This window comes from Maniola hyperantus, chromosome Z, assembly GCF_902806685.2.
Source record: "Maniola hyperantus chromosome Z, iAphHyp1.2, whole genome shotgun sequence".
NCBI classification, from domain to species: domain Eukaryota; kingdom Metazoa; phylum Arthropoda; class Insecta; order Lepidoptera; family Nymphalidae; genus Maniola; species Maniola hyperantus.
In genome coordinates, this window is record NC_048564.1 from 10,666,145 (window position 1) to 10,679,199 (window position 13,055).

Here is a 13,055-nt window from a genome sequence, read left to right on the forward strand (position 1 = left end):
TGGTCTGTAGTTCTTAAGCAGACTCTTATCTCCTTTTTTGAAAAAGAGAATAGTGACACTTCTACTCCATTTTTCAGGTGTTGTACCAGTTTTGATGACGGTATTAAAGAGGTCTTTAAGCTTGTTGAGAATTGGCTTTCCTCCTGCACGCAGGAGCTCCGAAGTTGTTCAAGAATATAACTACCTCGGCCAGATCATACATACTACCTACATAAGTTAAAAAAAAAACCAATATAATTTTATTTTAGATGTTACCTACATCTAGAACTCCAAATGCAGAATCTGCTTTAAAGCACGTTTCCAAATCTTCTATTTGTACAAGTATATTCATGTTTTAGGTACTACAGTGTCTAACCATTTTAAAAGGCCACTTTGAGAGTTATTAAATTGATGTAAGAGACCACGTCAAATGTTTAGACACGTCTAATGACTAGACTGTGACTTTGCCGATCAATTTCAAATGTTTGAATGAACATCTCTCGTCTTTGAAAAATATTTTGGTGCATTTTCCTAATTCACATTCAAATACCTAAGCTGTTGTTCTTTATTCAACTCTTCAGATGTGAGAGCGTAGAAGGACGACGGAAGCTGCATTTTATCTACTTTAAATAGTTTTTTTTTTCAACAAAACTTAATATAAACTGGGAAGAGACCGACCCCTATGACATGGGGGTCTGATTCTGTTTCGCTATTGGGTGTTTCTTTTTAAATGTATAGATGAAATCTGAAGGCCGGCTAAGACTTTGGATGTACCGTGGTCGGTGGAGCTAATTTTTGCCGGTTTGCTTATGAATACAAGTTGGTCGGGTTGAAATTCAAATTCCGGTTCTCTCGTCTTACTCCGATTATCTATAAGAGCCGTTCGGTCTCTCAAATGAGTTAATACAGTTTTCATCTGTTTCCTATGTGTCCGAACGTGTTGTTGAATTGGGTGTTTCGTGATGTCAATTTCTTATGGGTCACGGGAGTCAAATTGCTATTTATTGTGACATAAGGTCGGCATTTATTTCATTTAAACGATAACAGTTCATGCCATGCTTTGTGCAGTTTTCTAAATTGCATAAAGGACCAACTTTCTTTCCAGGAACTACTTTCTTTGTATATGGCGAAAAATGTTCTAGTCCTGTGTGTCACAAAAACTTGGCTTCTCTGTATTTGTTTTTCCTAACAGGTTCGATTTTTCTCCCTCTCTGGCAACGCCATCTACTATAAAGTGTTCTGGGGCTCTCATTTTAACGACAGTTTCGGACGTGCTATTGAAATGATCAGAGCTACTTGTGGTATCATCTAAATCATCATAAATTTTTACCTTTTGAGCAAATTGGTGCGCCCTCGCGGCAACGCCAGCAGCGGCGGCCTGCGCCTCCGCTACACGTACCGGTTTGGCACTCTAACACTCACCTGCCCTAATACATCCGCATTAAATAGCTTGCCTCTTATTATGTTAAACATATACAGATCAAGCGCTAATTCCCTTCTAGACTTTATCTCATTGTATCCGACCATACCCAAGACAAAAAGTGTAAGGTACATCAATGGGTAAAATGGGTGAACCCCATAAAGCCTCATGTACAAGAACCTAATAAATTTATTCTGCACCCGCTCCAACATAAGACTATATTTAGCCTCATGTGGAGCCCAAATGACTGCGTTACTTTCCAGTTGGCTCCTTACCAACGCGTTGTATAATGCGGTAATAGCGCCTATGTTCGTGAAACTACTAACGGTACGAAGCAAGAAACCCAGATTCCGGTAAGCTTTTTTACAACAATGTATAATATGATCACGAAACGAAATCTCAGTGTTTAACTTCACCCCTAAGTCTCTGACTTCTGAAACTCTCGACATTGGTATCCCATCCATGGTATAATTATAACAAATAGGAGTCCGTAAATTAGAGAAAGTGATGACTGTACATTTTGAGCTATTAAACTGTAATAGGTTGTCCTGGCTCCATGTCACTACTCTGTCAATATCCTGCTGCAGCTTCACACAGTCATTTTCGCCATGAGGTCATCCGCAAATAACAAGCATTTGGCATCCTGGACCACCTGCGGTAGATCGTTTATCATTAAAATAAACTGCAAAGGTCCTAGGTTGCTGCCCTGACTCACACCTGACCTTGTGAAATATGGTTCGGACTTGCGGCCTTTATATTCAACATATTGCTGCCTATCTCTCATATAACTCGCAAAAAAGTTTAGTAAATGTGGGGTGAACCCGACTGATGCTAACTTTTTGAGCAATACATCGTTATCCACTAAATCAAAGGCTTTTCGAAAATCAAAGTATGCTACATCAGCCTCTCCCCCACCGTCCACTGCTGGAACTATATGAGACATATAGCCGAGAAGGTTGCTGGTAGTATTCAATAACCCTAGGATTCTAGGCAAAAACCAACAAATATAAGCTTCTTTGACTTGTTATCCCATTTAAGCCGCTTTTCTTTTGGTACATGCATCATAGCTCGGCAGCCAAAAACTTTCATTTTACTGATACTAGGTTTAAAGCCAGTCCAAACTTCTTCAAGTGTTTTGTACTGTATATACTTAGTAGGTGAGCGATTGACTACATATCCATAAATATATATTCGCGTTCATGTTCATTAAAACGATAACAGTTTATGCCATGCTTTGTGCAGTTTTCTAAATTGCATAAAGGACCAACTTTCTTTCCAGGAACTACTTTCTTTGTATATGGCGGAAAATGTTCTAGTCCTGTCTGTCGCAAAAACTTGGCTTCTCTGTATTTTTTTTCCTATCAGGTTCGATCTTTCTCCCTCTCTGGCAACGCCATCTACTATAAAGTCTTCTGGGGCCAAATAATTGTCGACTTGTTGTTGTTCCAAACTAGAAATCTGCATTAAAATACTAGGTGATGAGTCGCGAGCGTCAGATGAGACCATGGTTGCATCAGAATGATTTGAAACATTCTCAATATTGGTCACATTGAAATCAGCAAGCGAGTTATTTAATCGGTCTGTATTTATTATATGATCTGAACATGACTGCACACTAAGCAGTGACTTAAAATGAATATCACAAAGTAAACAAGAACATTCAAAGCATGTAGTAAAAACAGTGCTAGTGCAGTTGGTAAATTTACAAGTCTGCTCCATGTTAGTTTTCCAAATTTCATATGTTAAAGATTTTGTTAACGTCAAGTCAGCTTCAAAGGTAAGATGATTTTCGCAGGTTGAATTGTTGATAAAATGAACTGAATACCTTGTCAATACAAATCGAAAATTGACAGCATTTCTAGTATTCATTCTGCATAATTTTAAACAATGTAGTAGGTAAGTATCTGCAAAGAATTTAAAGAACAGTCAAAACACCGCCACTGTACCATGCATATTATTTTAATTATGGCCTAGATAACAAAACAGTCTAGCAATAACACGTAAATAACTTTCCAAAAAATTGTAACCTAAAATATTAATTCAAATTTTGGTACGTAACTGTGCGTTTAAAAGAAGTAGGTACATTACTGTAAACTTACCGTGTACTTTATACAAAGAACAAAATATAAAAGACTATTTACATAAATATTTATTCACTTTAGAGACAGAATTTTACTAATTTTAACTCCCGTAAACTTTGCAAGACGTAACAAAATATTATATGCCTGTGTAACCTGTCGCTGTTTCACTCACGTCTTGATCTGTCGCTGTTTCACTCGCGTGATCGCATCGGATAAGTTACGCCTCTTCGTGAAAAAAATATGTCACATGGGAACAGGTAAGAAAAGGCGTAACTGGCGGATACGACTATTCGTGATTTTTAAATTGCAATGAGTAGCAGATAAGGCTTTTCGCGATTGTCCGTAACTCTGGGTTCATTATGATTTCAATTACGCTCTTTTGTGACACGATAAATCATGTCCCATAGATTACGATGATGGAGTAAACTAAAAATCGAATATTTGTTGGATACGACCCTTCGCGATTCGACCGACTAATTTATAATTGTATAGCTGTGTGTTCGACAACATACATCGCAAGAGCCCAAAGCAAGGGCATAACGTCAGGGTTTTTGTACCATAGACGTAATTTGCAATTGTGTCTTGTCTAGAAAAGGCTTTGCTGGTTTCTTGTGACTTACCGTGTCGATTTGTACTGTACTATTGATTTATATTGTTTAATAAAAGATTCTCCAATAGCAAATCCTTTGCACTTTTGTTGCATATAATCATGGTCCATTTAAATAGTATATGGATTGGCAGGTTTGATTACTTGCATATAAGGGATTCTACTTCCAGTTGCAGCAAATCCAACAGCTAGATTAATTACATAATCTTTGTAATTTTCTATTATATCTTCCTCTTTAATTGGATTATAGGTTCCCTGTAACGTTTTTTCTGCTTACTGGACTATTTATGTGACATTTGTGAATTATAAAATACTTTTTTTGGTTTCTTAAATGTCATTAGTTCTTCTGTGCAAGCTTTGTGTATAATAATAGTTTTTGTCCTTACTATGTCTTCTATGCCATGAAGAACTGTGAAAACATGCTTGCGGTGCGTTTCTAATCCACTTTCAGCTGCACTTTCACAGTGTCTCTCCTCCATCATGCCATAATTATCCATTTTTAGTAAAACTATGTACAGGAGTTTCTTCATTTGGGCTTTGCATTGTGCATGAAAGTAGGTGTTTAAGCTTTGCAGCTTTCCGCTTGCTGGCTGCTGCAGCAGCTGCATGGGTATGGTTGCCGTCGTTATATGGCAATATTATAAGCTACGTATATATCCTAAACTCACCCAAACCCGCAACTGTTGAAGTCTTCCGCTCTTGCTGGTGCCGCACTGTTTCACCAGCTTCAACCGCAATAGTTTTCCAACAATGCTTTTTCTAATTTTTCCCCGACCGAATAGACTACATATTTTTTTTTTCTGTTTTATAGTAGTGACAATGTCAATGTTTGTTTTTTGGTTTAATGTATTCTGTGTGAAGTCTGCCAGTATTATTCGACCGCAAAGGTTTTATGTATAAATATTAAACAGTAGGCATAGTTTCCCACAAAGGCAACACGAAGGGTTACCAAGCCTCTACTTTCATACAGAATTCTTACTTTAGTTGTTACTTGAAACCTTAAATAATAAATACCTATAGGTAATAAATAAGTATGTGTCATTTACAGCCGTACTCAGAGTAGCTTAATCGTTACTTAAGTTTAGTTAAAACGAAACAGAGCTATATCTCTCACATAAATCTGTCTCGTTTTAACTCAATCTTAAGTAACGATTAGCGACTCTGAGTACGGCAGTTAATCTGGATCATAGTCAATTACAAAAGAAGGTGAAGAGATCATATTATGTTTTTTTTAACCTTTCTGCGTACTGTTGAATGTGTCGTTTAAACAGAGCTGGCAAATTACTGCTGGCATTAACATCCCTGAACTTTTCCAAAGCAGGAATAACAGGAATCTCATCCTCAAGTTCGTCTTCAATTTCGACACAGTTATTCCTGTCGTACGCTTCTAGTCTACAACAAACACATGGGGGCTTTAAAAAATTCGCGACATAACCTTTAAAATACGGTAAGTCAGGCAGGGATGCCTATAGTTTAAAAAAATATTCTTTAATTGTATATGTAAGATACTAAATGAAATATGTGTAGTCCATTTAAATCACTGTTTATTTATGCCACATAGATTAAATTTGGAACAATATTGCAACATATGTATTTCAGTTAAAAAAATATTTAAAAATAATAATAAAAATAGGCATCTCACCCAGACATGTAGGTGAGTTGCTCATAGATATTAGGCCCACGAGTAATTTGCGAAGATTCAGACGTCATACGTTAGGCATTTCGCTGGATCTTCACTGCAGTCTTCATGGAACCACATTTGGCAAAGAATACACTGTAACCAGTCGCATTTCTTAGTGGCGTTATAATACTCTCCACACACTACGCAAATGTCTCTAAGAATTTCGTAATCTATGTACCTTTCTGGTGAGCTATCATGTTAAGAAATATGATCGTCTTCAATGCTCGAGTCATCTGAGTTTCCTTTACTCCTTTTTGCATCTCTTTCTTTTTCAATCCTCTTTGCATAATTTATATTCGGATGGTGGTCTTTTCTTTGGTACTTTCCCCTTTGAATTTTTCTTTTCGGATTTTTCTTTAAATCCTTAATTTTAATTTTAACTTTTTTCCAAAGACGAAGATGCTAACACCTCAGCGTGCTGTTTTCTTTTACTCGAAACCATAATTCCATAGGAAGGAACTGGGTAAACTTTATCTAAGATTTTTGAAGGAGTTTCCACGTCATCCTCGCCAGTTTTTTTCATGGTACTCTCTATAAATTTCAAAGGAGTAGACTGATTTTCTAGATTTTCTTTATTCACTCCGCTTGACGAATAAATTGGGTTGGACATTTTGTTCACTCTACTTGTAGAAGGAACTGAGTTTTCCGTATTAGCACTCTTGATCGAGTGAGCCAGGTTTTCTGCAAAAACACCATCAGTTGAGAGCACACTTGTATCGGCAGGATCAGATATAAAAACGTATTCAGAAATTGCATTTCTGTCGGGTGGAAATAATCGGCAAGCGCGAAATCCTGACGCACCATTATTTTGGTTAGCAGATATGCCCCATACTTTGCCAAATAGAGTTCCAAACTGAAGATGTCCTAACTTTCTACTTGGGTTGTTACGAATCCATGCATTAGTTTCATTGTTAAAATTAGATTTTAAGGATTTAAAAAATGTCCTGTCCAAGGGTTGTAAGTAATAAGTCGTATGACTCGGAAAGCAAAGTAAAATGATGTCATTACTTTCACCAAATTAATTCCAGCATCTGTATAGAGTTGCAATGTGAAGTGTGTCCATCTAATAGGAGAATCACTTTTCCAGCAGGTTTCCTGGGACAAAAAAGTTCTTTCAAGCATTTAAAAAAGAGATCAGTGTTAATATAACTTGATTTCTCGTTAATATAAACTTTACTTCCTGGAGGTATTCCATTAGCGAACTCGTCCTTTCCTCTTTGTCCTTTGAAAATTGGTGATATTAATAATTGGCAATAGGTGGCAATTCAGCGAAGCCACAACAAATAAAAGAAATATTCTCCTTTTTCTGCAGAAGTTAATTGTGGAACTGATTTAGATCCTTTGATTGCATGAGACGGTTTGTTATTTAACTGTAAACCGGTTTCGTCCATATTGAAAACTTTATATGGACTACTAATGAAATTGTGTTCCCGAAATAATGACTTCGTCGTCCTAAGCTAAGTATATATTGTCATAAGTTTGAATATGTTTACCAAACTTCTGCGCGTATCCCGCGGGGCAGTTTTAGGCGCGTAAGTCGACGCGCAGCATGTGCGCGAACTGCGCGCCGTAGAATCGAAAAGCCAATTGGCGTAAATCATTATTCGTAGGCGCAAACCCACAGCTTTGCAATTTCTTTATATGATTTACACAATCTTTTTCTTTTTCTCCAAACAGAGAATTAGATCCAAGTCTTCCTTTTTTAATATTACATGTGAAAAGTTGACGGCGTAGATTTTAAATTATATTCTTGTGCTGCTTTGAGTATACTCATTCCGTTCTTTACAAGATCTACAGCTTTTTTCATGTCTTTTGCATCTTGCCTGCCAATTTTTCTATTTTTTAATGTAGTTCAGCCCATTCTAAAACAAAAAAATATTATTATAAGTACTAGCAGTTACCCGCGACTTCGTCCGCGTAAAATTTTTGGTTTTTCATAAGATTTGAAAATTTTCCCGCTGCAAAAGGCCTCACTTAGCTACTCACTCAGTCTCAACTTAAGGCACGCAACCCAGAATACCTAAATGTCAATTTTCGTATCTCTAACTTCTAAAACATAGGATTTTCATATAACTTTTCAACCCCCATTTCACCCCCTTGGGGGGGAATTTAGTTAGATCCTTTATTATCTGATACCTACCCCCTAAAAAGAACCTACTTTTCAAATTTCAAGTAAAAATAACAATAGTCAAAACTTTTCTATTAAAACTTTCCCCCCCTACTTTACCACCCTTAAGGGGAATTTCCCAAATTGACTTATACAGATTTTTATTATTTAAATCTAGTAACCTCCCCCCCTTAAATTTCTCGAATTTTTCGAAACCGTTTCTTAGCTGACACCTACGTCCTAGAAAGAACCTACCTTCCAAATTTCAAGTTTGTAGGCCAGGCTAGGAATAGTTCCTGAGATTTCGTGATTAGTCAGTCAGTCAGTGAGTGAGTGGTATTTCGCTTTTATATATTTATATTAGATCTTCTATTAACTCTTTTTTTGTTCATTATAATCACAGTTGAAAAGTTAAAGCATAAATTGTATCGGACATAATAAACAAAGTGATTAGCCACTGTGTGCAGACACCACGTATGTTATTAAGGGACAATTACTTTACACATGGAAACAGTGCAATATAATGTTACTAAATATACAACGATTCAAAGAGAAAATAAATGAAAACACGTGTACTTACCTTTTTTGGCTCCAAGGACAAAACCATGCACTGTGCGACCGTTAGAGCGTGTCCACACGGCGCGTTGCGTTGCGTTGCGTCGTCGCAACGCAAATATTTTGACGCATAGCCGGCCACACGGGCGCTGCAGCGTTACTATGACGCAGTCAACGTTCCGTCGGCGCAGCGGCGACGCACAGTTGCGGCAAGTATTTTGAAAAAAATTCGCAGTCAGTCTATAGCAAATCATGGATCGGAAAAGACGTCTAGCATTGCTCCTATTACTACGTCACCGCCGAAATCGACGCAAGATCACAAGACGGTACTGGATCAGTCCTTTCATTTCATTAAGAAATCGTGATGGACAGTTTTTTTTTTTAGAATATCGGGAGTTGCTATTAGACGAAAAGAAGTTTTATAATTTTTTTAGAATGAGTGTATCCAGCTTCGAATGTTTATTGAAGTCCTTAGAACCACACATACGAAAAAACTATACTAATATGAGGAATCCAGTGGAACCAGTAGAAATGCTGGGAATCACTTTAAGGTAACTATATAAATATATTTAAGTAATAAAAATATAACAGTTTTTTTGGTTTGTTTAATTAGTAATCAACTCACAAATAATCAGCAATTGTCATAATTTTAAATTTAGACATTATTTAAGAGAGTAATCAACTCACAAATAATCAGCAATTGTCATAATTTTAAATTTAGACATTATTTAAGAGAGATATCATCCAGTAATTACAAATTAGAAAAATCGTATTCAGTTTCTTCACTTGCTTGAGATGTTTCTGGAGATGTAATTGAATTATTAAAATCAGAAATGTATGTACTTTGAAAATTTGCTGTTTGATACCCATATGGTGGTTGGTGAGACGTTGATGGGCCACTCACATATGATGATGTTTGTCCATACCGCATTTCATCTATAATTTGTATAACTTTACTTTGGAAACGGAGAGTTTCTCGGTCGGAAAATTCTTGAATAGATGGCAATATAGCTCTGAAAAAGGACATATGGCGATTTTCCGGCTCCTTGAGAAGTTTTAGTCCTTCTCTTTCAAACTCATCCATTTGCATTGCCCTTTTGCGCGCGACTGGAACATAGCGCGGAGTGTTGTCTGTGGTAATGTCATCATTTGTAGACGTAGATTCATTGTTGATTTCTCTAGGCGAGTCTAAGCTAGATTCGGTGGCATTTTGTTCCACTTTTCTCAAAAAAAGGAGTTGATTGTATAAATGATACTTCTTCAGTTTCGTAGCGCCCGAGCCCGATTTTGATGCTTCTTTTAATTTTTTTGAATATCTGAAGTAATTATCTTTTACACTTCTCCATTTTTTTATTAAATCATTACCTGCAAAACCAATAGTAAACATGATTTAATAATTTATACATAGTGAATTTCTCGATAAAATTTAATGACATATTCAGATATCGTTAACAAACACTATGTGACCGACTCTGGAATCGTGAAAATATAACAGCTGTTACATACAAAAAGCAATACCTACTGAATCAAAATGTATGCAACAGCTGCTATTTTTTTCGCGATTCCAGAATTAATTGGTTACATAGAGAAAGTTATTTGCTATCGATGTCTGAATATGTCAGTATTTTTTTTCGGGTATCTATCTATCTCATAAATGCATATTATAATAATTATTTTCTTTTCAGATACCTAGGAAGTGGAAATTCAATAACTGATTTACATTTCAAATTCAAACGGGGAAAATCTACTATTGCATATATAATACAAAGAGTTTGTCGTGCTATATGGACCAATCTTCTTCGAGACAACATCCCTGAACTGACAACTGAAAGTTTCCAAACAATAGCGAGGGGTTTTGATGTAAAGGCAAATTTTCCTCAATGTGTTGGTGCCATCGACGGCAAACATATCCGCGTGTGTAATCCTGCAAATAGTGGCTCACTTTTTTTTAATTATAAAGCCTTTTTTTCGATTGTGTTGCTAGCTATTGTGGATTCAAATTACAAATTCGTATTTGTCGACATCGGTGCATACGGAAAAGAATGCGATTCAACCATATTACAAAATTCTAAACTGTACGAGCTAATGATTAACAACAACTTACCACTACCTCAACCCCAGCCACTCTCTGGTAGCAATATACCAACCCCGTATGTATTTGTGGGTGACGAAGCTTTTGGACTGAGCAAACATATTATGCGTCCATATGGCGGTCAAAATCTCGACTTACAACAAAAGGTTTTCAATTACCGTCTAAGCAGAGCCAGAAGATATGTCGAATGCGCTTTTGGGATTATGGCTAACAAATGGCGCATTTTTCACAGACCGATAGACGTGTCCTATGACTTCGCTACTGACATTATAAAAGCATGTTGTGTATTACACAATTTTGTCGCTGATCGAGATGGTTTTAGACAAAGAGATAAATTTGCTATAAGTGTTGATGAATTTCTCCCAATACAACCCGTACATGAAGAACAGACAGCACCGAATGTCATAAGACAGCAATATGCGACCTATTTTATGACTAGAGGAACTCTGCCTTGGCAGCTAAATAAGGTATAATTGTATTATGAGGGTTTTCAAGATTTTCTTGCACCGCCAATTCCGCGATCAGTAAAAAAATAATATTTTATACCTACTCAGCGTAGTCTAGGTTAGTTTTGAGCTAAGTAATAAAATAGTACTCACGCTAATCTAAATTCCCTAAGTTTTAAAATTTTAGAGTGTCGAGATATTAATTTTGTACTGATCGCGGAATTGGCGGTGCAAGAAAATCTTGAAAGCCCTCTTAAATAAAAAAAACATAAATATCTGTACTGTGAACTCACCAACTTTATTTTTTCGTTCAGCTGTGAAATTCTCGTAATCAGGAAATAAAACTTTTGATATGTCTTCCCAGGCTTTTGTTTTTAAATTTTTATTTTTAAAATCTACGTTTGACTTGTCCCATATAATTTCCCTTTCCTGTATCAATGTAATCAAGTAATCTATGTCAATTTCTTCAATGGTATTCATTTTACCCTGCAAATAAAACTAATTACCCTGCAAATAAAACTAAATACAAAAACGTAAACGTAAAACGAAATGAGCTTCCGTGTATCCTCTCTGTCAACGCACAAGCAACTGAGCGCTGACGCTCCGACGTCGCACGAGTACACCCCCTCCCGCTTCGTCTCGGGGGCTGCTGTCCGTCATGTGTGCGTTGCGACGACGCAGCGCGCCGTGTGAACACCTTGGTTATTTGTATGTAAAACAACGCAGTGGTAGCGCTGCGTCGACGCAACGCTGACGCAACGCGCCGTGTGGACTGGCTCTTACGGGCGGGAGCGCGCCGTCGACTGGGGAGCAGGGGGTGGCAACTTTGTATGGGGCCACTGCAGACTTTTTTATGGAAGCATTTAGAATGAAACAAAGAAATTCTTTGTCTCATTCTAGACTTCAAAGTCAGAGACAAAGTTTCAAACTATAAACTACTGGCAACTATCTACTCTATGGTACGTTTGTTTTTAGGTTGTTGGTTTAAATATGAAAGTTTTCTTTCCCAACAGTTGTGATAAATTTGTATATTTTTAGTTGTATTTCATGTGGTTTAGTGTTTTCGCTTCTATTTTTCTCTCCCTGTTAGCTTGAAGAAACTCGCAGCAGTGTGATTGAGACTAGAGAAAAATAAGGACAGTGACTTATTGTTTTGTGACTCTTTTCGTTTGTAAGATTAAATTTATCATGTCTGATAAATATAGAAAGCGTGTTAAGTGCTGTGCATCGGCTTTCGACCCAACACTTACTATCCACTCTTTACCAAGAGCCGGAAAGGCATCTAATTATGCAAGGTAAATATTGTCGTGTCCCTTAAGTACCAGCTGTTCTTTTTATCTACAAACCGGCTAGAGAAGTCAGAAACGCTGGTGTTTGTGATATTTTGGTTTATTATATAGTATTATTATAATGTTTCAGACTTCGAATTTGGGCAGAAAATTGTTTTGCCAATGTAACTGAGTAGGTGTTGAAAAGCTTGCACACCAGCAGTGTGCCTGGCTCACCAGCAGAAACATTGCAACAACATTCAATTTCAGTGGTATGTAATATATAATGTTTCTCTTGCAATTTTTTATAAATCATCAGTTAAAAAAATATAATGTGAAAAATTTTGTGTATTTTGCCTTATTTCAGGACCTGTCTGTGCTTCCACAAACCACTACCAAATATGCCTATATGCCTATCTTGGTTCTGTTCATTATTCTATTTATGATATATTGAATAAGTAGTTCTTGCTATGTAACATTCCCTAGTTTGAAAAACATTTCAGTATTAGATCTTTAATAATAATTAATCTGTTTAAAAGATAATAATTCTATTAAGATTTATTACTGTAATCCAACTTTGGTTTAACTTTGACTTGTTTTTGTAATTTCTTCATTATGTATGCTGTGGATTATGACATATTTGTAATAAAACACTTTAAAAGTACATTTTTTTTACTTCATCTAATAGTTTAGAAAAAAAATAAGTAAAAACATAACTTAAATCTTTGTATGCTTTTCACAGTATAATATAAAAATTTATTTCTAAAAATTATAGCATTTTTAAAAGTTTTTACTTGTTTTATTCCACTTTTGTTATGA

General features: G+C 36.3%; 2 protein-coding genes across 2 annotated transcripts in view; one reads left to right on the forward strand and one right to left on the reverse strand.

The window, feature by feature from the left end:
* LOC117995914 (zinc finger protein 431-like) overlaps window positions 1-13,055 on the forward strand; it is a 170,080-nt gene that overhangs the window by 58,324 nt on the left and 98,701 nt on the right. The gene's annotated exons all lie outside the window — the stretch shown is intronic.
* LOC117995574 (uncharacterized) lies at window positions 8,502-11,751 on the reverse strand. The gene is made up of 2 exons (XM_069508787.1): window positions 11,155-11,751; window positions 8,502-9,820 (listed from the first exon to the last, which is right to left on the reverse strand). The coding sequence occupies exons 1-2, from the start codon at window positions 11,446-11,448 to the stop codon at window positions 9,182-9,184; spliced, it is 933 nt and encodes a 310-aa protein (XP_069364888.1). The 5' UTR covers window positions 11,449-11,751; the 3' UTR covers window positions 8,502-9,181.

Bases quoted from the DNA above. Each gene is read 5' to 3' on its own strand.
- LOC117995574 (XM_069508787.1), bottom strand. From the start codon at position 11,448: ATGAATACCATTGAAGAAATTGACATAGATTACTTGATTACATTGATA. The intron at 9,821-11,154 runs TAAAATTTTAAA...ATAAATTATTAA, and splicing joins AAATTAATATCTCGACACTC to ATCATGTTTACTATTGGTTT.